General features: G+C 26.4%; 1 protein-coding gene across 2 annotated transcripts in view; it reads left to right on the top strand.

Annotated features, from left to right (window-relative positions):
* LOC107448901 (S-adenosylmethionine decarboxylase) overlaps positions 1-22,683 on the top strand; it is a 28,447-nt gene extending 5,764 nt beyond the window's left edge. Inside the window, exons 2-11 of one of the 2 annotated variants that reach the window (XM_016064259.3) lie at positions 716-802; positions 2,931-3,057; positions 3,554-3,628; positions 8,072-8,099; positions 8,896-8,935; positions 11,897-11,963; positions 13,474-13,647; positions 14,642-14,716; positions 16,240-16,320; positions 19,580-22,683. In XM_016064259.3, coding sequence (XP_015919745.1) covers positions 716-802; positions 2,931-3,057; positions 3,554-3,628; positions 8,072-8,099; positions 8,896-8,935; positions 11,897-11,963; positions 13,474-13,647; positions 14,642-14,716; positions 16,240-16,320; positions 19,580-19,714 — 889 coding nt within the window. In that variant the 3' untranslated portion in view covers positions 19,715-22,683. Of the gene's footprint in view, positions 1-715; positions 803-1,310; positions 1,394-2,930; positions 3,058-3,553; positions 3,629-8,071; positions 8,100-8,895; positions 8,936-11,896; positions 11,964-13,473; positions 13,648-14,641; positions 14,717-16,239; positions 16,321-19,579 lie in introns of those variants that run through there. The other variant, XM_071184108.1, reaches the window with a different exon arrangement.
* The last annotated feature ends 1,796 nt before the right edge of the window (positions 22,684-24,479 follow it).

Raw genomic sequence — 24,479 nt, 5'->3', positions numbered from 1 at the left:
TGAATATTCTGCGTTCAGCAGTATAGGCTAAATACCAAATATTTGTTTGTTGCATCTCTAATTTAGAAGCAGCTATTTGCTGTTTATTTTTGAAAATTTAATTTTTTTACTATAATGTTACAGTGCTGAGTATCTATTTACAATTCTTGTATCTATTTACAATTTAAAGACTCCTTGAAAAAGTTTTTTCAGTAACCGGAACCGGACCCTATTTGCACAAGTTCATAAAAGCAGGACCGTGGTTGAAAGAATATGAGTAATTTTTTCACAACTTCACAAAAACCGGACCTTTCACAAAATGTCTGGACAGACCCCTGATAACAATGGCAGTTAGAGTCTCTTCAAACGTTGATGTCTGCAATAATTATAGTGAAATAATCATACATTTTTTGATTTTCACTTTTGAACCAAATTAATTCGTTGAAATATTTTTGATATAATAAGTCTTTTTTTTTTTTAAATAGAATTTTAAGTATTTATTTACATCAATTTTAAACTATAAAGTTCATTTTTAATAGGTAACATGTGAATCATAAATTAATATGAAATACAATTTATTTCTTGTATAAGTTTTTTTGAAGAGACTATGAATTATGGTTTAAAACTATTTCTTTTTAAAATAAATTCTATGACCTTATCGAAAGTTTAAAAGTGCATGCATCTGACTACCTGATTCTGTTTTTATTATGGCTAAATTTTTATTTTTGCTTTTCAGATCTACATGGGAGAAGCTGTTAAAAATCGTGAAATGTGAGATAATTAGTTATAAGAAGAATGATCATTTGGACTCTTATGTATTAAGGTATGTTGTTAAGATTACTTTTAAATATTAATTTTTATTATTAATGCATTGTTGGAATTAAATTATTTATATTTAATGTTTTAATTTGCTGTTTAATTATTTTTATTTAATGATTATAGAGAGAAAATATATAATTTTATATAGGTGTTTTTTTATTGTTGCCAAAATAAATTTTTTTTTTAGTATTTGTTAAACTTCAATTTTACTTCAATCTGCAACAAAGGAAGAAAATTCGAGAATTACATTTTAATTTAAAATAATTTTAATTTTTAAAAAATCATTCTTTTCAAATTAAGTTATAACAACAAATGTTGCACATGATTTAAAACTTGGGGGTTATTGGAATCAGGACTAATTTTTATTTTTTAATGGTAGAAATGTTTGTTTAAAGTTATCTGGGATTTAAAATTTCAAAGGATAATTTAAAATTTACAAAATATCTCACAGTAAGACCTTTTTTTTTATTTTCTCATTGAATTGAGGTTATATTCTGTTCTCTTATCTGCAGCTTGCTTATGGTGTCGTCCATTGATGACTTGGCAGTAAAGCTACTTACCTTCTTACAAGACCTTCTATACTGAGTATTACGTGGTAATTTCAAAATTCATTCTGAATCATTGAACAACAATAAGGGGGCTTAAGCATTTTGATTGTTTTGTTTTATATATATTATATATTTTTTTAAATAAAAAATGTAAAAACAATTGTTTTGTTCTATGAATGATATAAAATTGTTTCCACTGTGATAATTTTATTAAAATTTGTTAAGTTTGTTTGAAGAGTTAACTTATTCAGTATTGTTATAGATTAATTTGCCATTGATTAGCTTTATAATCATTCTGAAGTCATTCAAACAAAGATCGCAAATTGGGATATTGCTTTGTTGGATATGTTAAGAAATTTACTAAAATAATAAGCATGGATTGAATTAAAAGTGCATTTAATTTCATTTCATATTTGAGAAGAATGATAAAACAGTGCAAACTGTATAATATATATGAGTATCGTTTTTACTGAAGCTATTTGGAGACTTTGTTCGCGTACATTTAAATAGACTTTGATATTTAATTTAATTGTATTGATTCACTATTTTTATTTGCCAAATAATGTTAAAGTATCTTTTGTTATTTCATGATTTGTCTTATTTATCCACGCATACAACATGCATAACATACATTTAACAATAGGATTAAAATTTTGAATTGGAATCTTTTTGTAACTGTAATGCTTATTGTGACATGTGCTGATGAATTCATTAATTTAAAAAATGAAATTCAAAAATATAATATACAAAACATAAATTTTTTTTTATTTTCAAGTCCATTTGGTATCAATCATAAATAGAAGGTATTGCAGTCAATTTAAATATATAATCTCTAGTGCAATCTAGTATTTGTAATTTATTGACTGTAAAATTTGCTAAATTAGTTTTTTAGATATTGTATAATGTAAAAAACATGGACTATTGCATGAGATCTACTGGATTTTGATTTTCTTTGATGTTAGTAGCTATTTGGTCAGTGGTTAAATATGCGTTAAATAAGAATTTGAACATACCATGCTATTGCATCAAGGTACTTAAATATTAAGGACACTATATTGAATTTCAATTACTAGAAAGAGCTTTGAAGCCTCCAAATTTTTATATTTTAGAATAATTAAAAGAATAGAAAATTTCAGTACTATGATTCTACGATCATATGTCCCGATATATAAGCAGACTCTTTTTTCGTTTTTGATGATTACTCGATAGCAAATTACTGATATATCTCTTGTATAAGATGACTGCTAAAAAACCATGTGTTACTAAACTTAAAAAAAAAAAAAAAAAATTGTCTACAAAATTTTTACAAGTTAAAAATATTTTATTGGTTTGTTGGGAAATTCTCGCTGCACCAATAGATGCCATGTGTCAAATGTGTTATTTGTCAAATTAAATGTTAAACTTAAATGTTAGACATAAGGTTGGCAATAGAATAATTAATAAGCACAAAAAAAGTGTGAAAGATTTTTTAGATTCAGATTTCGATCAATTAAGAAAAAGTTTTTTTTTTTAAATGTAGTTTTAAAATTTTTTAATTGTAATTTAGTTTAGTAAAAAAATTACAGAAAATCTTTTAATTTTTAGTGAAAGCAGCTTATTTGTCTCGAAGAATCGTGTTATTTTAAAGACCTGTGGCTCTACAACTTTGCTTCGAGCTGTCAAAGCATTGATTTATGTTGTCAGGGATATGACTGATTTTGATATTGTTTTGGTAAGTTTATTGATTTAGATATATGTATATGTATAAATATATAAACAATTTAATATTTTTTTTCTTAGGTTTGATGTTTTTCTATGATGTTAATTTGGATAAAAATTGAGAATTGTTACATTTTTAATAAATTTTTTTTCATTTCAAATCTAATTATTCCTTAACTACTTTTTTTTATCTACTTAAGTAATTATATATTTTTGTTTATGAAATTAATGATTTTTAATGAGAAACTCGTTTCAATTCACTAGTTCTATAATTAAGAGTTTATAATCCAACTTGCAGCTACATTTTAACACATTTCGTAATTACTTTATTTTATTACCATTTTTACTGAAGCGTGAAAATGTTGTCTTAACTCTTAGAAGAACTGAGTTTTTGTCTTCTGGTTTAAATTGTTTATAATAATAAAGCATAGACGAAATCTGTTTTACACGAAATACACTTTTTTTAAAAATTAAGGTATAAAAATTAAATTTTTTAAATATTATTTTAGGATCTTTTTTACTCAAGGAAGAATTTTATTCGCCCTGAGCTTCAAGACAAACCACACACCAGTTTTGAAGATGAGGTAAATATTTTTGTAATTTTCTAATTTTTTTATTAGTGTGTTACATTTGACTTGTGATACCTATTTATGCTATGTTTTATTTTGACAATCATCAGATTTCAGAACTGCTTTATTTTATGATAAATACTTTTGTTGCTTTACTATTCATAGTTCGCTACTCTAGTATTTAATAAAATAAATATTGTGTTCTTCATTAATAATAAAATTATGGCCACAAGCAAAAAAAACAATTTCATCAATCTGAAAAAAAAAATGGAAGAATTTTATTCAAATACTCAATAATCAGGGAAACAGTTTTTATATTTTTTTAAGCTCCTTAAAATCATATATTTGAAAAAAAAAAATTGCTAACTTTGAAAGAAATTTTCTAATGTTTGATTTTATCTCAATTTGTGTACATAGATATAAGCATCCCTAAGCAAAAAGTTTATGATTTATTCGAAATAATTGTATTGAGATCATATCACTGTTACATAGGCATATTTTTGACAATTTCAGATTTTTTCTCCCCTTGTCAGAAAAATTAGCAAAATATAAACCTCTCCCATGCTTACATTAGACAGGGTTCCCACGGGTCATGGAAAAGAGGGAGAACCTGGAATTGTCAGAGAATTTTATCTTAACTCTAAAAAGCAGAGAATAGTTAGGGAAGTTGAAAATTTTTTTACAAAAAACCTGGAAAATTCCTTTATTATACCTGGAAAATAACCAGTCTTAAAATTGTCAGTAACAGTTATCAAGATTGGAGTTGAATAATTCTGACATGTATTGCAATTATTTTATAAAACTTTACTTTTTAGTGAAACTTTTCCTTGTTTCCATTCTGATTCAATTATGTTTTTGTTATGTGTTATGTTTCATGTAATATTTGACATTACAAATAATAATAATAATTAAAAAAAAGTGTTCTGATGAAAAATTGTATGGTATAGCTAAAATATGGTTTGGATTTTAATTCAATTTACCTGATATATCTGGAAAAGTCAGGGAATTTTTTTTCTGAAATTGAGTGGAAACCATTATTAGATTACACCATCCTCTTAGTTTGTGCTTAAACTTTGATCTTCATCATAGTAATCTAATTTTAGAATATAATTCAAATAAAAGTTATAACTTACAAAAATTAACATTTTACAGTTTATAACTTGAAACAAAAATTGACGAACTTGAAACAAAAATTAACATTTTACAGTTTGTAAAATTTTGAGTAGAATATTCTCTAGGATTTTTTTTTGTATTCAAAACTCTAGACATTTAAAACTCTTTTTTGAAGTTTTTTTACAAATATTTGTTTCCTCGAATTCAACTTTTATTCCAAATTTGAAAGTTTTCCACATGCAACATTTTTGGTACATTTTTTATTTTGCTTTTTTGGGAAATTTTTAAAGTGATAGTTTTTTGAAGTTATATAAAAGCATTGCTCATATCTTCTTCTCCCTTTGTCAGCAAAAATATGCAAATCACAAACTCCATCCTCCCGTTACTTTGAACCAGTGTTTTCATCTCAGAAAAAAAATGAGCGAGAATTTCTCACCCTTTCTCAAAAACAGGGTGAGATTTCAAAAAGTTAAAAAAAAAAAAACACAAAGAGACTTAAAAAAAAAAAATTTCTTTAATTATAATGCATTTTTAACATCGTCCAATTTTTAAAGCATTGAATATTTTTGGTGCATCATCATATGGAAAATGTTCTACATCTACTTTTTCATCAGCTGTTCTCATTAGGTTGTTCAAATGCGTATTTGTTTCGTTTTGATCGTTTCTACCCACATTTGTTTCATTTTCATTTGTCCGTTTCGGAGTAGAAGATATTGGCTTTACAAGGTATTTGTCCATCTTACATTAACGAGCAAAAAATTTGAAAGTCTTACATGAAGAAAGTCTTACTTGAAGAACATGAAGTGGTTGCAGAGAAATGTGTTCCGAAAGAGGTTCCGAGGGATGGTGTTCTGTTGTTCTTAAAGGTTCTAAACAATACTGGTAAATAGGGAAGCTAGATAATAGGGCAGATGTTGAAAATAATAAAAGATCCAGGAAGAAAGGTGAAACGGATTTTATTCTAAATGGCGCAAATGATAAATTTTTTTCAAAATGCGAGAAATTCGCGAATTTTGAAATTGGTTTATAGAATGCGCAAATTTCTCGCGGTAATCATTTTTTAATGCGAGAATATAAAAAAATATGCGAGATTCTCGCATTCTCATGCTGTAGTGCAGTGTTTCCCAAAGTGTGGTACGCGTACCCCCTGGGGTACGGGAAAAGTTTAGAGGGGGTACGCGTTCTTATGCGAAATATCTTGCAGCAAACGAAAATTTCAAAAAAATTTATTTAAAAACAAAGCTAGCCATGAAAATTTACGATTATGTATTTTTCTATTGGCTATTTTTTTGCAGAGTTAACAGTTAATAATTAGCGGTGTCAATAGCCAGTTGTGATTTTTAACTTTTGCGCAATTTTTTTACAGTAAAAAATGCATTCATTTCTTTATGAGTGGTACACAGCGTTACGAAAAATTTAGAAAGGGTACACAAAACTCATAAGTTTGGGAAACACTGCTGTAGTGAAAACACTGCTTTGAACGGCCCCATTATCAAAAATATTTGTTGTTTTTAATATAACAACAATATATCCTCAGAGGCATTTATGCTAATTAACAGTAAATATTTCCTACAGCAAGCCATCAATTACTATTACAGTTACCTTTGATTTGTTTTTAAATTGCAGCAGCAGAAAGAAAAAAGTGTGTTTTTAAAAATTTATTGTCTCTTTGAACCCTTTCACTTAATGTTAGTGTAATCTATTTTGTAATTTTTTTAATTATTTGTTTTCATATTTAATAATTAGTAATAATGTTATACAATATATTTTAGTTACATGAATAAGACAGAACTGAAAAATTAATAATAATTTGTAAGCCATCAATAAAAAAATAAGGTAATTTGATAAATCTTTCTTTTAAAATTAGAGAAATATTATAGAATTTTTCCATGGTGTTTGTGGCTATCTTGTAACTATTTGCATTGGAAAATTTAAGAGATTTATGTTTTTTTTTATATACATGACAAGTATTTTTTTGTGCTACTGAGCTTAGGACGTTTTGGTTGCTCCGAGGGACAAGGATAATAAATATTAATCTGTTTAGCTTTACAGCACGCAGTTTTGACTAATATTAATTTAACTTTGATTTTAATTGTACTAAGTATTAGTTTTTGCTATTACAGTAGAACTCCAATTATCCGAACTCCAACTACCCGAATCGCCGATTATCCGAATCGCTTTCAGAATTTCTATGGAAATATGAAAATATAGTAAAAAGATAAGTTTCTCTTTTTTTATTCTTTTTTTATATGAATGAAATAAAATTTTAGTAAAGCCAAGGAAAGATTTATGCAGTGAAAGTTTACAAGATAGGATAAAGATTTGTGAAAAAGCTAAGATCTTAGCTGAAAAGCTGGGTTATTTATCTTTCAAAGCAAGTAACGGCTGGCTAAGGAATTTTAGGTCTAGGCACGGTATTCGTGAACTAGATTTAAGTGGTGAAAAGTTATCTGCAGACTCCAAAGCTTCTGACGAGTTTATTGAAAAATTTAAAGTTATAGCAGCCTCTTACGATTCCGACTTCTTATACAACACCGATGAGACTGGTCTAATATAGAAAGCTTTACCCAAAACCACTTTAGCCTCTAAAAGAGAGTGCAGTGCCAAAGCCTCCTAGTGCTCCAGAGCATAAAGCTAGTAAAGACCGCGTTACTGTGCTTAACTGCCCGAACTCAACTGGGAGCCATAAAATACCCCTTCTGTTAATAGGGAAGTCAAAACGCCCAAGAGCATTTAAAAATATCAAAAAACTTCCCCTATTTTATAAAAACCAATACAAAGCTTGGATGACTGCAGCACTGTTTACAGAGTGGTACGATGAAATTTTCATTCCTGAAGTGAAAAAAAGCCAAAAATCTGTTGGAAGTCCTGTGCTTTTGATTGTTGATAATGCACCAACTCATCCCACAGAAGAATTGTTGAAATCCTTAAGAATCCTTGAAATCCTTAGAAGAAATCCCTAAAAACATTTTCCCCCCTCATTTCCACTATACAAACAGTAGTTATTTAAAATAAGAATTTTTTAAAAAAAAAATCCAACTATCCGAATTTTTGATTATCCGAATGGGGTCCGGTCCCAATTGATTCGAAAATTGGAGTTCTACTGTACTTGGTTGGGAAAAAATTACTTTTCATTCAACCTATTACTTAAGGTGTTTTTTCTCCCTCGTTGTACAAGTGTTAATATTTAATCCTAAAATATCTATTTCTGTGTATATAAATTTCCATAGTTTTTTTTATTTTGAAATATTGGAAGTTATGTTATTTTAATTCTTCCTTAATCTTATGTGTCTGTGCAAATTATTTTAAAATGTCTTTAATTCTAATAATTTATTACTTTTTTAGACTGAGGTTCTTGATGAATTGTTTGATGGTAAGTTTGTTTTTAAATTTTTCTAAGTTTTAAATTTTTTAAAGTTGTGATACACTGCTGAAATTTGTCTATTTTTTATATTAAGCTTTCATTTTTGTTAAAGAAAATATTCATAAGCTGTATTTTACAGTTGAGTTTAAATTATTTAAACATTTCCGTTTGGGGAGACTTTTAAAAATTTTATTTTCAATTCCTTTTTTAATGTATTCTTTTGTAAAAAGATATAGACTTTGGTGAAATGTATTTCATACTATTATATTGAGTAAAATATTGCAAGCTAGTTGAAACCATTATAGAACTGTACAGTTCTAGTACTATTATATCTAACACTAAAATACAATTGAAATTATAATAGAGATGGATTTTTTTCTTTAAATCTTAAAGTATGATAACATCTTTAATGCCTGTATGGTGCATAAAAAATAATAATTTAGTTCAATAATAGTTTAAATTAATACTAATTTAAATTGAAATTTGAATTTCATGCTCAGATCTTAGTTGATTGAGATGTAAGGTTGAGTTTTGTCAAGATTTGTTTTGTTTGTAGTTGGAATTATTTCAATATCACTGTTTTATGCTTTTGTTTCTTAAACCATAAAAGTGCATTTTGTCAGAATAAAATTATAGCAAGAATTCAGTTAAATATACTTTTCCTCATTTGGTTATCATTGTATGCAGCCCTTTAAATATATATTTAAGTGCATCTTTTAAAATTTAAAGTTCTCTACTAATTTTGAATAACCTTTTTTATGTATAGTTTTCATATATTAGTTGTAATGACTATCTTTATTTATAGGTTCTGCCTACTGTTTGGGAAGACTTAACAGAGATTGTTGGTGAGTTTGAGAGTAATATTGTGTTGTAATATTGAAAAGTTAAATTATTGTTTCTTTAACAAATTGAATGTTACTTACCAAATAGTACAGTAAAATATGTAATTGACCCTCTTATGGTATAATGCTGTAGTAGCGAAATGGATGAAACATTGTTTTTTCTCCTATCATTACTCATATTTTCTTATATGTATCACATTACCAATCTAAATAAAGAAAAATGTTGTTTAATCTTTTTAACCTGACTTTGAAATTTTACTTATCAAAAACCCCATTTGTAATGCAACAGTAGTTGAAAATTTTTCCAGACATAGATTAAAAGTAATTGTGAGGTGTTCAGTATTGATAAAATTTACAGCTTGCTTTTAAAATGTACTGTTCTAAGCAAAGTAATTTGAAATTAAAAGTAGTAAATTTTATTATTCTTTTACAACAAGATTTACGTTCATTACATTTAAGTAGAGCAAACTATACTTTTTCTTAAAGAAAATAAAATGTTGCCCTCTTTTTTAAAAAGTACTCTGGTATATGCAGTGTTCTCCCTAAATGTTTTTAGAAGGGCGGCCTTCCCTATCTGCCCTTTGATCCCTATAAATGTCCCCTGTTTGTCCTTTTCATAAACATAAGTCATGACCTCTTAGAAACACTGCTTTTTACTCTTATTCCATTAAAAAAAAAAAATGAATAACTCACTGTTTAAATAATTACACACTGGTAAAATTGTCTGTGTTTATAGGTTTAATTCTGATTGCTGTTATAAATATTTTCTTTATTAGGATTATTCTCAACTGGTTCAATTTGTATCTTAAAATTAAATTTTTTTTCTTAAATCTTTCTTTTTAAAAGTTTCTCGTTTTTCAAAAGGGAATTATTTTTTAAATACTTTTTTTTTAAAGGCACTTTTGAATGTCCTTTTTAATAATTTTCAGTTTAAAGCATAGAAAAAAAGCTTTTAAGTTGTTTATAATTTTCTTGGTTTACTTTTTTTTTTGAAGAATATTATGCTCAGAGATTGTATTTTAGCATACCTATAATTATTTTTTATAAACTACAAATTTTTCTTTTTTTTTGATAATGTGTGAGAATTACTTTTTGAAATATATACATAAAACATTATAAGAGGGTAATTTAAAAATTTGTGTGGTTCAAATTCAGCTGTTAGATAATATTACACAATTTGGTAAATTTTTAAGGTGTTGAATGAGGTTCAATGTGCCCTTTTCTCTGAGGAAGTGCTTTGCCCATTTTTATTCCTAGGGAGAATTCTGATATATGTTTACTGTACTAAAAAATGTCCTGATTTTTTTTGAAAAAATGTTATGTTTTTTTTGTTTCCCTACAAAGTTTTTGGAATGTTTTTTGCCTTGTTTTAAACAGATCCTATTTGGCACCATTTTGTGACAAATTGTTGTATGGCATTCTATGCTGGCAGTTTGACACCATTAAATTCATGAGCAAACTGATAACTCTTTCCATAAATATGTTTTAATGTAACATTCCACAACTATGACTCTCTGCAGCACTGTGAGTACAATCCTCACTTGTGTATTGATCAACTCACACTTTGATATAGCCTGTATTGAGATCTGAACCGAATTTGATCAAGCAGTATCAGAGTTTTTGACCTACCCACAAACTTTAAAACTGGGTGCTTTTTTTAAAAAAAAAAAAAACCTAAAAAGAACCATATAAATCTGGGCTAAAATGGTTTTATCTCCCCAGTTTTTTATAAATGTAATCAAAATAGATTAATAAAGAATGAGATAAAAGAGAAATAGATGAATTAACAGAAATTTTAAGGGATTTAATATTTATCTTAAATATGTTGATTCTGGAATTTTCAAATCAAAACTAATAGTTTAAAGAGTAATTTCTAAAACTACTAAGAATATTGTTTAATAAAGAGTAGTTCTGAAGTTACTTTATTACTAAAAGATGAAGTCATACCTTATGAATGTTTTAAAATATATAAATAAAACAGAAAACAGCATATTTCTCTGATCCCAATATTATGATTTTATTTTTACTAAAGGTAAGAATTTAAGAATCTTTTATTAATTGCAGCTAAAAAGATGGTACTACATTAAAATTAAATTTTTTAAAAATTTTAATTTCCAAGTTAATTATTATTTTCGTATATAAGTTTTCTTTTTAAAATTGTTAACTTTTGAATTAAAAATTAAATCTAAAAGTGTTTAACTAGGTAATATCTTAAACCCAAAAAGCTTAATAAAACCCAAAAAAGGCAACCTGGGTTAGTTCTTTTTTAAAAAAAGCCCGTTTTTTTCTTCTTTTTTTTAAGATCTTGAGCAGTGTGCTTATCATGTGATATGGAAGATGTCTTGATGATAAAGTTTTTATTCTTATATATTTATGAAGGGTTAGAATTATTTTTAGAATAATGATCATTAATACTCCTAAACAAATTTGACTTATATCAGTAATCAAGATACAAGGGCTCAATTTATGAGGTAGTTGTTCCCTTTTATTGTGTAGGATGAATTCGGTTCTTTATAATAAGGGCCAACTTTCAAGATGGTCAATTTGACAAATCGTAAATGATTCTTCTTTGGTGCATTTTTTCAAAAGTCTTTTGCTTAGTTCTTTGGAACTTCATGAAGTTGTATTATATTTTTTATTCTTTTGTTCTATTTTGTCTTCTTTTGTAACGTTACATTCAGTTAATTTTAAAAATGCATTTCAGTAGTTTACAAATTCTTTATTTAGTCAATAATCTAGTTTTAACTGTAGTATCTCAATTGTACTCTAAAAAGCAAAAAAAAAAAAAGAAAAAGAAACTAATGGTAAGTTGAACTTTCCGATGAGTAAGTTTTTCTTCAGATTCGAATAATCTTGAATGATTTGAATGATTAGTTTTAAAGCTATATATATATATAACTTATAATAATTGTACCTTTTATGTACATCTTATATTTCTATTAATTATTATATATCTTTTTTTAGGTACTTATATACTCTCAATCCACTTGAAGATTTTATAGGCGTTCAAGTTCCGGATCAAACATTAGAAATATCCTTTCTATAACTTTATATGAAAATATTTTTCCTTCTGTGCTTTTTGTCTCCTGTTATCTCTTTTGCACAATGAGAAGAATGAAAATTAAATGTGAAGATTTGAATTACTATTACCTAGCCCTTTTGCAAAAAAGTTAATTTTTTTTTCAAATTATATTTTTATCGCTTCAATAATCTAAGTTTTAGAAAATTAATTGATAAACTAATTAAAATTTTGCAGGATATGAGCATTTAAAGTAGTTATTTCATATAGCACATGCACGTAAGTAAGTCGTATTTGATAGTTTATGAAAAAGTCTGATTTGAATATCTTGAAAATTGAGAAAGTGTTTTTTAAAAGTTTTTTTTTGAAATGTACTAACACTGCTTGGAAAATTATTAAATTTTCAAGATATTCAAATTGGACTGTTTTTATTAGTTACTAAATATAATACACTGCAAAATTATGAAAAAATTTTTTTTTAAAAAATTTTTACACATATACATAGTATAAAAGAACTACTTTAAATGCCTATATCTTGCGCAATTTTAAACACAATTTTTTTTCTTTCAAATTTTGAAATGTTTTTGAAAATAGAAAATTCTTACAAAATGTTTGTAGAATATTTTTAAAGGTATAGCAACTTTGAAACCTTCACTTTAAAAATGAGTTCCATTTTTAAAATATAAATCAAAATGATTTTATGTAGTTTTCTGATTCATTGTTTATTTTTATGTGATCAATTTAAAGATTTAATTTTTTTTTACTGTCTGAATTTCTATATAAAATGTAATTTTTAGAAATAAGTTAATTTAAACAGAACTGGGATTTATTAACTTTTTTTTTTAATTGAACCATTATGGAGAAAAGTGTTGAGTCTGCTTCGCTTTCAAGTAATGTTGTAATGTATATTTTTTTTTAATATTATAACTTATCAAGTGTTAAATGCATAAAATATGTTAAAAATTAACAATACAATAAAATAAAATTAAAAATCGTACCTTCTATGGTTAGATTGTTTTGCTATAGTTTCAAAATGTGTTTACAATCCAATCAACATAATGCTAAATTTATGTATGTAATTAATAAATGGAATTTTGATACAAAAAAATAGCATCTTATAAAATTTTGCTTTTTGTGTATAATCAGAAAATTTTGAATAAAAAGCTATTTTTCAAACCTTTGTCAATTGTTTCAATTTTTTAAACGTTTTTTTTTGTTATTAATCACATAAGTGCTAACCATTGATTTTTAATTTACCTTTTAAGTCAAATTTTTTACAAAAATTCCTTGATTGTTTTTAACTTTAAAAATTTTTTGTTTGCAAAATATTGCTTTATTCAGCATTAAAACCTCTTTTTTTTTATGATCTATTATGACGATCTTTTAAAAAACTTTTTTGTTCTTGTTATGGTTCATTTAAACTTAAGCTTACTATTTTTTTTATATTAAGTCAGAGAAATAGGTATTGTATAAAAAATATTTATTCAATCTTTTATGATTTGAGTTTTTCTTAACTAAATACGTGATGATGCAAGAATTGGATCCCAAAATTATGAAGATTTTCACCAGAGAAGTTTGTTCTAATGCCAAAGAAGCAACTATGAAGTCTGGCATTGATAAGCTTTTTCCAGGAATCATGATTGATGATTATCTGTTTGAGCCATGTGGATATTCAATGAATGGATTATTCAAAGGGGTAATTATAATTACATTGTAATATATATTTTGATTTTCAATGTTATATTAAATTTTATAAAAAAAAGTTTTAATTGATGTTTGTAATTAATTGCTAATAACCATGCTTATTTTTTGTATACACATTATTACCCTAATTTACAGAAGTCTATCTCTAAATTTGTCTCTGCATTTAAATGTAAAATTTTAGACATGAAAATTGTTGAATTGATTCAATTATGTAAAGTGCAATTTAAATCTTTTTTTAATAGTATAATCATTTTGTGAAAATAAATGATAGAAGAAGTGGTGTAATTTTTTTTTATGTTTTGTATTTTTTTTAATAAGCTATGAAGTTAATATTTTTAAACATATTCTTCCCTATTTTTTCTCTAAGTACAAATTTACTAACATTGAATAAACAAGTTAATAATGTAGAAGTTTCTTTTTTTTATGTATTTTAAATATTTAAGAAGTTTTGCATTCAAATTACAGTTAATTATAATCTTGCATTTATATAAAACTAAACTCAGTGGCTCGACAGCCCATAGAGGGCCAAGGCCTACTGTGCCCATCTCAGTTTTCTTGACCTTGGGCTCTGGTGTGCAAGAGCAGATGTTCCGGTCAGGTGGTCAGCCGAACCCCCAGTGTTTAGTTCCCAAGCAGGCTTGGTACTCATTTATCGAACCACTGAAGGGATGAAAGGCTGAGTCAACCTTGCCCGGCCCCAGGATCGAACCAGGGACTTGCATTTATATAACCATACTAAAATATAAAGTATAATAAATAATTCTAATTTATTACAGTTCTTTCATAATTATTTTTATAATTGTAACAAAAGTGTTCAATTAAGATGACAATCAAGTGTTGAACATCTTATTTTAATTTTATATTTTCTAAACTAGAATAAATCTTTATACTTGTCAGCATTTTCATTAGTTATTTCATTAGTTCAGATAAATTATAATATAGTATTTGATTTAGGTTTTTTGACATTAATGTGTTTTTATTTTCAGGGCTATTATGTCACTATACATATTACTCCAGAACCAAAATATTCATATGTGAGCTTTGAAACTAATTACCCTCAGGTAAGATGTAGTCGCTTCTTTTTTTCCCCTAAAAATATATGATCAAGTTTTTTCTCATTTCGAAAATAGTTGCCATTAATTTTTTATAAAATAAAATAATTATACTTCAATAAAAGTGTGTTTCTCATAATGTTAGGTGAATTTGGATTTGCATGTTTGATAATTACATAGGTTTTTACTTTATATTTTTGAGGGGTATTTCTTAATTGATGCTCTAGCTCCTGAACTAATGTGAAAGTTACATATTTTCCTATTTTTGTGAAAATTTTTATTATTCTAATTAATTAAAGAAATATTTTTTCAATTGGAAGTATGATGTTTAAGAAAAAAGCACAAGTATTTAATCACTAAAGATGTTTTGATTTTTATTCATTTTTAAATGTTGACAGGTAATGTGTAGTTTTTAATAATTAACTTATCCCTTGAGGACAGTATGAGATCAAAATTCAGACTCTTTTTAGATTCAGTATTCAATACAATAAGGACGAGCAATGCGTCATAGGTTTTGTTTGTGCATTTTAAATTGTTATTTCAATATTGTTTTAAAAATAATTTTATCCAAAAGCTTTATATTTTAGACAAGGAGAGCTATTTTATTTAGATCAAACTGTTAAATTACCTGAGAATGTAAAATAAGTATTTAATGTTTTTTTTGTAAAAAAAATCCAAAACATTTTGATATAATTATTAAAATTAGCCACTTACTTTTTATGGCTTTTAATTAGCTAAGGAATAATTAAAACTATTTTAATTATTATTCCTTTCATGGCTCTCAAAATTAATAAATATCAGATATAAAATAATTTAATACAGCTAAAGTTAATCAACTTAAATTAAAGTGAAAGAAATTTTTGTATCTATGTTTTTTGTAGATGTTTAATATAAGATGTTTGAGGTTTTAAAAATATAAGTAAATTTTTGATGCGAAATTTGTATAATTTGCAGACTACTGCTGCATAATGAATTCTAATGGTATAATATTTTCTATTGTATATACAATTCTTAATATGGAAAATTATATTAATTGCATGTTTGTGAAAGTATTATACTTTTCAGTTTCTGAATAAATTATTAATAACAAAAGCACTTTTAATATAAAAATCAGTTATATGTGAATGTAGAAATTGTCTCTTCTATAATTTTGTGTGCATGAATTAACTTAAGACACTGTTTTATTATTTAAGTCTTCGTAGTTGTGTGGCTGCTCTCAACCACCAAATTTTGTTCTCAATAAAATTATACAACAAGAGGCCTCTTTATAACGAGAGATTTTTTTCTTCCTTTTGTGATAGTTTGATTAATCTAAAATTCCTAAATCAATATTATAAAACTTATATGTTTAATTATATTAATTGTAAAATTGATAAATTAGCATAAGGAAACTTACAAAATTGTAGAATTTTTACAAAAACTGCTTATAGTATTATATCTAAAGGATGATTTTAAATTGATAAATTTTATATTGATATGTTATCTATTTTATAATTTACATAAAATTATAATGTTTGAAAATTTTTCTGCAGGAGTCCTATTCTGATTTAATTGCTCGTTTATTGAAAACATTCTGCCCTGGAAAGTTCATAATGACTCTGTTTGCAAACAAAGTATGTATTTGTATTTCTTTATTATTAAAAGTTTTATAAAATTTAGGCTTTGTACTTTAATATTTTGTATATTGCTACCTTTTTGTGAAATTTACTCATAATAGTAATACGTTTAACCTTTTAATTGTTTTGTTACTTGTTCGGATTTGTAAAATAAGTTCCTTGCCCAACACATTTCCACAGTTTGAATAACATGTGGGAAAACTGGTTTATTGTGTAAGAAAGTAAATAGATTGTGCCCTGAGCTCAATTTGGAGTCTACAATTGTTTTTAGTGTTAAAGGCGTAAGATTTGTTTTTAGTGTTTAATTATAGTTTTATATTTGGTATTACTCTAAATATATATATATATTTAAATTCCAATAGATGAATTCCATTTTTCAAGAATTGCCTTAATATTTCTTTTTTTTACATTAATTATTTTTACTTTTTGCTGATTTAATCTTTACTGAAGTGAAAATATTTTTGATAAAAAATATTAAATGCTCTTTATTTTTGTGGCAGATTTTAATATTTTGTGAAAAAATTAAATGCATTAACATCATTAGAAATTATAGAAAAATGTAACTCGTCCTTCTTTTCAATAAGCATCATTATGTATTGGTCTAAAAATATCACTGATCCACATAAAATCTAATATTCAGTATATTAGTATTTCACTTAAAATGATTTTTGTGCTTCTTAATATCACATTTATTAGTTTGATTTGAATTAAATTTGATAAATTAAAATAAAATTGATTTAACAATTGAATAAAATACTAAATTGGTTTTAGGGCAATAACACGGAAGTGTCAAATTTAAGTGAAATTTTTTTTTATGAATTGCTTATTTTAATTTTAAAAATATATTCAAAAATAGCCAAAGTCTACATATTGCCGTTTCATTTTTGATAATTTTAAATTTTTTGAATCTGACAGCATTCTAAAGTAATCGCATGGTTGACAAGTGAATTGTTCACATTTGTGCTCAAATTGTTTTCTTGAAAAATACTTTCAAAATGAAAGAAATGTATCTTTCTTTTGCAATATTTTGATAAAAATATGCATATAGAACTAAATGTAAACATTTTAAGTTTAGTATATAAAATAAAAGTAACTTCTTTTACGTCATTCCGTCACATGTCTTAATAATGCATAAATTTCCTGAGAACGAAGATAAGATGTGACATTGGCAAGTTAGATATAAAACCTCTTCAGAGACAACCTAATTTTCAAACTGTTGAAATTTTTACTAATTCTTACATAAATATTAATCCTGTTTATCTGTTACATTCTGTTTATCATTTACATATTAATAAAACATTTTTTAAATGAAGGCTTTCTTCTACTAAACTTTTTGTCATTCCGTCACGGTCATTCCGTCACAGCAAATAGATGTTAATAACTGCTAGCCAACCTGAGGTTAATTTTCCAAATTCACATTTTACATTGCTTACACATTATACTAAAAGTATAAAATAGTTCAGAAAAATAATAGCTGCAAAATTCGCAGAAACTACCAGTTCTAAGCGGCATGCCAAAAGCTTGGTTGCCAAAATGTCATTCCGTCACGCAAATAAAAAGTTCGTAAAATTAAAAGTAAAAAAGATAGAAAATCCTGCTTTTTTAGTTTATGAAGTGCATTATGCCAATAATAATGATATGCATGAGAATTTTTTTTTTTTATTTGAAATTAGATACATAGAAACTTCAATTAATTGTTATTTTGCAAGTCAAACTGTCATTCCGTCACATATGGAATTGCCCTTATATAAAAATGTAAATGCTCGAAATTGCAACTTATACAAATAAAATTCAGAAAAATAAACATCAATATTAAATAATAATGCATATTGTGCCACAAATGTTATTTTCCGCTTCAAATTTAAGCCACTCGTAATTTGTCAGCCACTGATTCTGAAATACACAAGTTAACTTATTTTTCTCATATTGGATATCTTTTTCTTTATTCAATGTATCATGCCTTAATTTTTCTTTTTTTTGAAGAACATGCTCCCATTCTTTAATTTGCATTTTATATTTTAAAATTAAATAATGCTGTGATAAACATAGACCTCAAGAAGAAAAGAATGAACTAAAATATGTTGCAGAATCTAATTATCCCATTACTTTTTAATCTTTAGCATACTATTTCCTATCAAATGAATTTGCTGTTGTTCAAATATTAATCAATGGCAGTCATGGTCAGACCAGTGATTATTTTATAGTGGTCCAATGAGGGATATAGTGGTTTTGAACCATCAATAATTTTAAATACTGCATTAGTATTATCTTTTTATAAAAAAAAAATTATACTAAAAAGTTCAAAATTGCAAAACTAAAAATTAAATGGGTTAATGTAAAGGAAATAAATGCATTGTAGTTTTAACTAGTATTTTTGATTTTTTTTTTGTCTATTGTATAATTTCAGTGGTTTATTTTAGTACATCTTTAACTTTTTGCTTATGGCTGGTCTGACAAGTGGACCGAAATAACAGGCTTCACCATGCCAGCGCTGTAAGCAAAGGGTTAAACCAATTTGTTAACTATCTAGATTTAAGCATAATGTTATAATATGCTTTTTGTAGTTTATTTTCAAGTTACACTTTTTGATTTTTTTCTTTAAAGAATTACAGCAGTTCTTGTAGTTCTTTTTGACAACCATTATTTTGCTAGTTTTGAAAGTCGCTTATACATGTTGGATTTTTAACATTTTCTTTAAAATTGTAATTAGCGCAGATGAATTTGAATATTATAAAGTGTCTTCATACGTGTTTGTCAAAAAGACAATCAATTGTCTTATTAATGTTAAATTTAAATACTTTATATATACCATTAATTTATAAAAAATGAAATTATCTATTTTCAAAGTTCATTGATAAAAATTATGAAGCAAAGTAACTTCTATAATCTGAAAATTTAGATTATCTGACATAGATCCCATCCTAATTATTTTAAATAATCAAGATCATACAGTTTTATTTTTAAAGTTATAAAATTTTGATTTCTTTTCTAAAAGAGTTAGCGTGGTTCTTCGTGTCTAATATTTGTTTTTACTGGTGATTTTTTCACCTAGTCTAATGTTGAAAATAGCTTGTTAATGTTTATTTTATTTCTTTTTATTGCTTTTAAGAAAGAACTACAAAAAATTTAGTATTTTTTTTTTTAAGTAGTACTTTTCTTTAAGATAACCTGTTAACATTTCCATTTTATTTAATATTTCTATTCACACTTTTTTTGAAGTACCACATGTAGTTATAAATGTAAAATTTTTTTCCAGTTGTCTGTTGCTGCCATTGCTCCAGGTCTTTATCACCGAATGGATTTCCGTGGTTTCTGCCGCAAGGAGTTGCAGTTCTCCCACTTCAAGAACTACGATCTCACTTACGCCCTCTTTGCCAAAGCGCCCAGTTGAGGCCTAATTTTGCCCCTATCCAGACATACACCCCTTTTAATTAAATGTTACTTATCTTGGAATCTTTGTTCAAAACCTTTGTCCCGTAGGCTTAAATTTGGTCTTCATTTTCCTACATTTGTTTGGAGCAGGATTTCATGATTTTTACTGGTCATGACTGTTGTTTGATTAGTTATGAGAGAGAAGAATGTTCACATGAAGTGAAATATACAGGCTTCTCGTTTTGAGCATGTTGTTGTGAGCGGTTGGGTTAAAAGAGAGAGAAAGAGAGAAACGAAACAAGATCCGTTTCATTCCAAACAAAACTAGTGATGCAGATATTTTTGAAGTTATAATACAGTAGGATTCACTTATGACGATTCAGCACTAAACGAGATTGAGGATTTAACGAGGAAAATTGATTCTTACAGACTGTTTCTCATAGAATCTTTGAGCAATCAATTTTTTCACTTTTTCCCATATTAAACAAATTATTTTGGAAGCAGTGAATATATCGGGAATAATAAAAAATTAAATAAGTTCACAGTATACTATCGATTACTGATTCCTATACTCATTTACTATAATACTACTAATTCATAATTTCAACGAATTAAACTTTACTTGAGATAGCGATGTGCTCTGAAGTGTTAATTTCTCGAAGCTATGTAAAAAACATACAATAAAATTTCTTTTGCTATAAGTTTTTAAAATGAAAATGAAATAAAGCATAATTTTGAAAAGCTAAACAAACTTTACAATAAAAATTAAGTGAAATTCACAGAAGTGTTTTTTTCAAAAAATTTTTTTTTGTACTAACATCTAAACTGAGATTTACTTAGCAACCAGATTTTATGTGCATTTTTCTGTTTTCCAAACTCCACATTACATACGGATCCTACTGTATAAATTCATTTGTGGCCACTTGATTTAATTTCGGGTTTGAATAAATTCGAGGATTTGGTAGGAATGCATGATGTTTTTCATATGCAGAGAAAAGATCACATTCCCCATAAACCAGAGTTTTGAGAATTGCTCAGTCACATTAATTTTATATGATTCTGCATTTATTTTCCATCTATCATACTTTTATTAATTTGACAATTAGTTCAACCCACTTAAATTTGTTTTTATGCATATTTGCATAGTTTAATTGGATTGTTATATTCTTTGTCAGAAGTTTTATCTAGATATCCCTTACTGGGTCCAATTCTCTTACTATACAATTGACATTGTCAACCTATAAGGTGGTTTGGTCACTTATAGTATTCTTTTATGACATGTCATGTGTTCTGTTGTGTTAGCATATATACTTAGGGTATATCTTTTGTGCTACTTTTTTTTAATGGTATGTCATGCAGGACTTTTTTAGTGGTATATCATGTGTATAATTTTTTTTGTTTTTGTTTTAATGATATAACATGTTTTAAAGCAATTTACATATATTTTTGTCAAATCTCACTCATATTATAAACCATATTTATCTGAAAAATTGAAAGAACTTAATTTACCAATTTTCAAAAGAATAAATGGCAAGTTTTTTTTTGATTTCATGCACATTAATACAAAAAGCAATGTGTATAATATAATATTTAGATTTTTTAAAATTAATAGTAGATATTTTATGGCAGGGGTGGCCTACCTTTTTCATCCCCAGCTCTGTTTTCCTTACAGATGCATGTTTATATATAATTTTTATCTGTAACTTTAGTACAAATATATACTTTTTAAACTACATATTTATCTAGTATCCTCAATTAGTAAAGTTAGGGTAAAGCATTGTTAATGATGTAATCTTTATTAATAACACAACTTTTGAGGGGTTGCCGAGTCTTTTCTTTGACGAGGTTTAAGCCATAATCTGGAAGAAGAAAATTAAGTCCATAAAAACTGAAGAGAAACATTGTGTTTATTCTCATATGGGATCACAGTTTGGTCACCCCTGCTTTATGATAAACATCAGCCAAAATAAGAGTTTTGGTCAATTTTAATTTTTTTTAAAGAATTTCTTTCTTAAAAATTTTTTTATTTTCAGTTTGAATGTAAAGAACAAATTGAACTGTTTTTTTTTTTTTTAAAGTTAAGTTTATAGCATAATTTGCAATTTTTTAGTGCCTTACTATTTCTGTAAAGTGTTTTTCTAAAGAATTTTGCTTTTCATCACCTAATTTAAATAGTTGCCCTTTTAGTTTAAAAGCTTTCTCTGCTTATAGTCTAAACGTTTTTATGTTTTTACAAATTTGTTTTAGTTTGTATTACTCTGCAATATCCCATTTTCTTTCTGTTTAAAAAATTATACTTTGTCATGTAAGAACACTGGTTTGTACTTATTTGTAAGAGCTTAAATTGTACCTATATTTGTATTTGTTCTTAATTTTACCAAAAATTTGTCACTTGCGTTACTTTTGGGCAAGTAAGTGTAATATCTATAGTTCCAAAGTTACATTATTCTAGTCAGTTGCAAAAGTGATTTTAGAGTTAGTGATTTTTTGATCAAAAAATATCCCCAAAGATGCTACAATTATGTATGGACGAATTTCAAGAAATATTTACGAAACATTGAGATTCTTTTAAAAGAAAATCGTGGTTGTATATTGAACACCACCAGCATGATTTGTTTCTCACGAATTTCAACGTCTTTCCAGATTATGTTTTTGTTGAATTTATAGTGGACGATCAAAATGTGTTTCCTCCTTGCTAAAGAACCACCAAATGAGCTCTCTGGAAAGATTTTGAACAACTTCTAATGCATGTTTTAAGATTGGGTGATGTTAAGGTGCTGAGTGTGTTTTTGATTTACCACGCTTTTCATGCTGAGTGGTTATTATTTTTTTTGTATAATAGTAGCTTAATGTTATATATGAATACTTCCTAGCTGTGATTTTTTATTATATTGAGAAAACACGTATGTCTGGATAGGTGGATTTTTACATTTACCATTGATGTTATTGTTCCTTGATCAAATAAATATTGAGATCTTTGAGATTTTACATTGTATCGATTATGTTAATTAAATCAAGTTAAAAAAAAATTTATCTTTTTTCTTGACTCAATGACTTTTATAAAACACCTTAAATAAGATGTATACTATGATTGTTTAAGTAAAAGATATAGGTATAAAAAGTAAAAATTTATGAAGAAAAGATCCAGCTGGAAATTTAGTTTATGAGAAAGAAGTATTTATCATCCAAGCTCCGATTTTTTTCACTATCGACTGCTTCTACTTCAGCTAAAATTAAGTTGAAGATAAGGCAGATAATATAAAAGAAAATAAAAAGGCTCTCCATATGCTGTTGAATGGTATTGTGCAAATTAAGAAAATACAAAATTGATGGTCAGGTGTCATTAAGAAGAGTATCAAAGCACTTTTCAACATGAATTTATAGAGGGTAGTGCTCGTTAAAAATTGTAAAATACTTCGCCGAGAAGGAGTCGGAAACTCTTGATTTTGCTAGATATTAATGCCAAGGTTACAATTCTCATTTAGTATAAATTTTTGTATTTTAAAATGATTGGGGGTAGGGGATGACTGTCTGAATTGACAAAAGCAATTAAGGGACGCTTTCAAAATCCTATTTAAATAAATAACTATGGATATTTGTTAAAAACTATCATAGCATAAGGCATGGGAATCAAAATCAGAGAAAATATATAAAGTTGAAATAAAACAAGAAAATAAGCTAGTTGATGAAAGAAGTTGGATATTGCCGTTGAGAATAATACATTGTAACTGGAATTTAATCACCAATTCTAGCCTCATGAATATGTATGATCCAATATGTAAATTTAAGTTCAGATTCTCATTTTTGCACATTTTGAATAGGTTTTTAAATTAAGTTTTTATAGTTGCTAGAAACAGTTAGGCCTTGAACCTTTTAATTATATATGTAACTCTTGTCTAAAATCATTGTAGAGTAAGACAACCTTTTAACCTATAACTTCTTTGTGTTCCTCTGTATTGCATAAAAGTAGGCAGCTGACTACACCTATAGAATTTACTTAGTTTTCATCAGTCTCTAGAATTAGGTTTTAAACTAGTTGGAAAAGTTGTATTTTTTTAAAGTTAGGCTGCCACTGTGTTGTAAACTTGCATCATTCTAAGTCTATCATAATTCTGGCATTGCTAATTTATTCTCGCACTTGTCTATTTCCTATTAAAGAAACTGAAAGAACTGAGAAACTGACTTTTTTTAAAAATTACTTGAGCATTGAAAGCAAGGTTGCTGTTTTTTGAGCATTTCGTGTATTACTTAGCAAATCCATTTAAATTACAAACGTTTATATAAATATATTTAAAGTTTGTTTTATTCTTAATGCTCAAACAATCTAACTACCAGATTTTTTTTATCCAACATATTTCAATTAAATGAAGAAAAAAAAATTTAAAAATTAAAATTTTCTAACTGTACTTTGTGTTTGATAATTTCTATAAATTTTGACTATCTGTGACTATGAAAAAAAAAAAAAAAAATGAACTAGTGTGCTAAATAGTGAAAACACCAATCGTAGTTGGGCATATTGTAATAAAGTTGGGTTTCGAGTGAGGATCGACATCAACGTTTCGCATTGCGTTCTGTGCGATACGCAAATAGTAATTTTTTTCAAAATATAGGTGAGCACTTGCTCAGAGGGGTTGACATCGCTGCACGGTGTTAGGACTTAAAAAAAAATGTTCTAAACAAACATTAAATCGCTCATTCAAACTAATCATTCATGTTTTGTAATGAACAAAATTATTAAAAATAGCAAATAATTATTTATTAACATAAAATTTTTATTGTATTAT

Source organism: Parasteatoda tepidariorum, chromosome 8 (genome assembly GCF_043381705.1).
Source record: "Parasteatoda tepidariorum isolate YZ-2023 chromosome 8, CAS_Ptep_4.0, whole genome shotgun sequence".
In the NCBI taxonomy this organism is placed as follows: Eukaryota; Metazoa; Arthropoda; class Arachnida; order Araneae; family Theridiidae; genus Parasteatoda; species Parasteatoda tepidariorum.
Note: the sequence above shows the minus strand (reverse complement) of the source record. Positions and strands in the feature narration are given on the sequence as shown.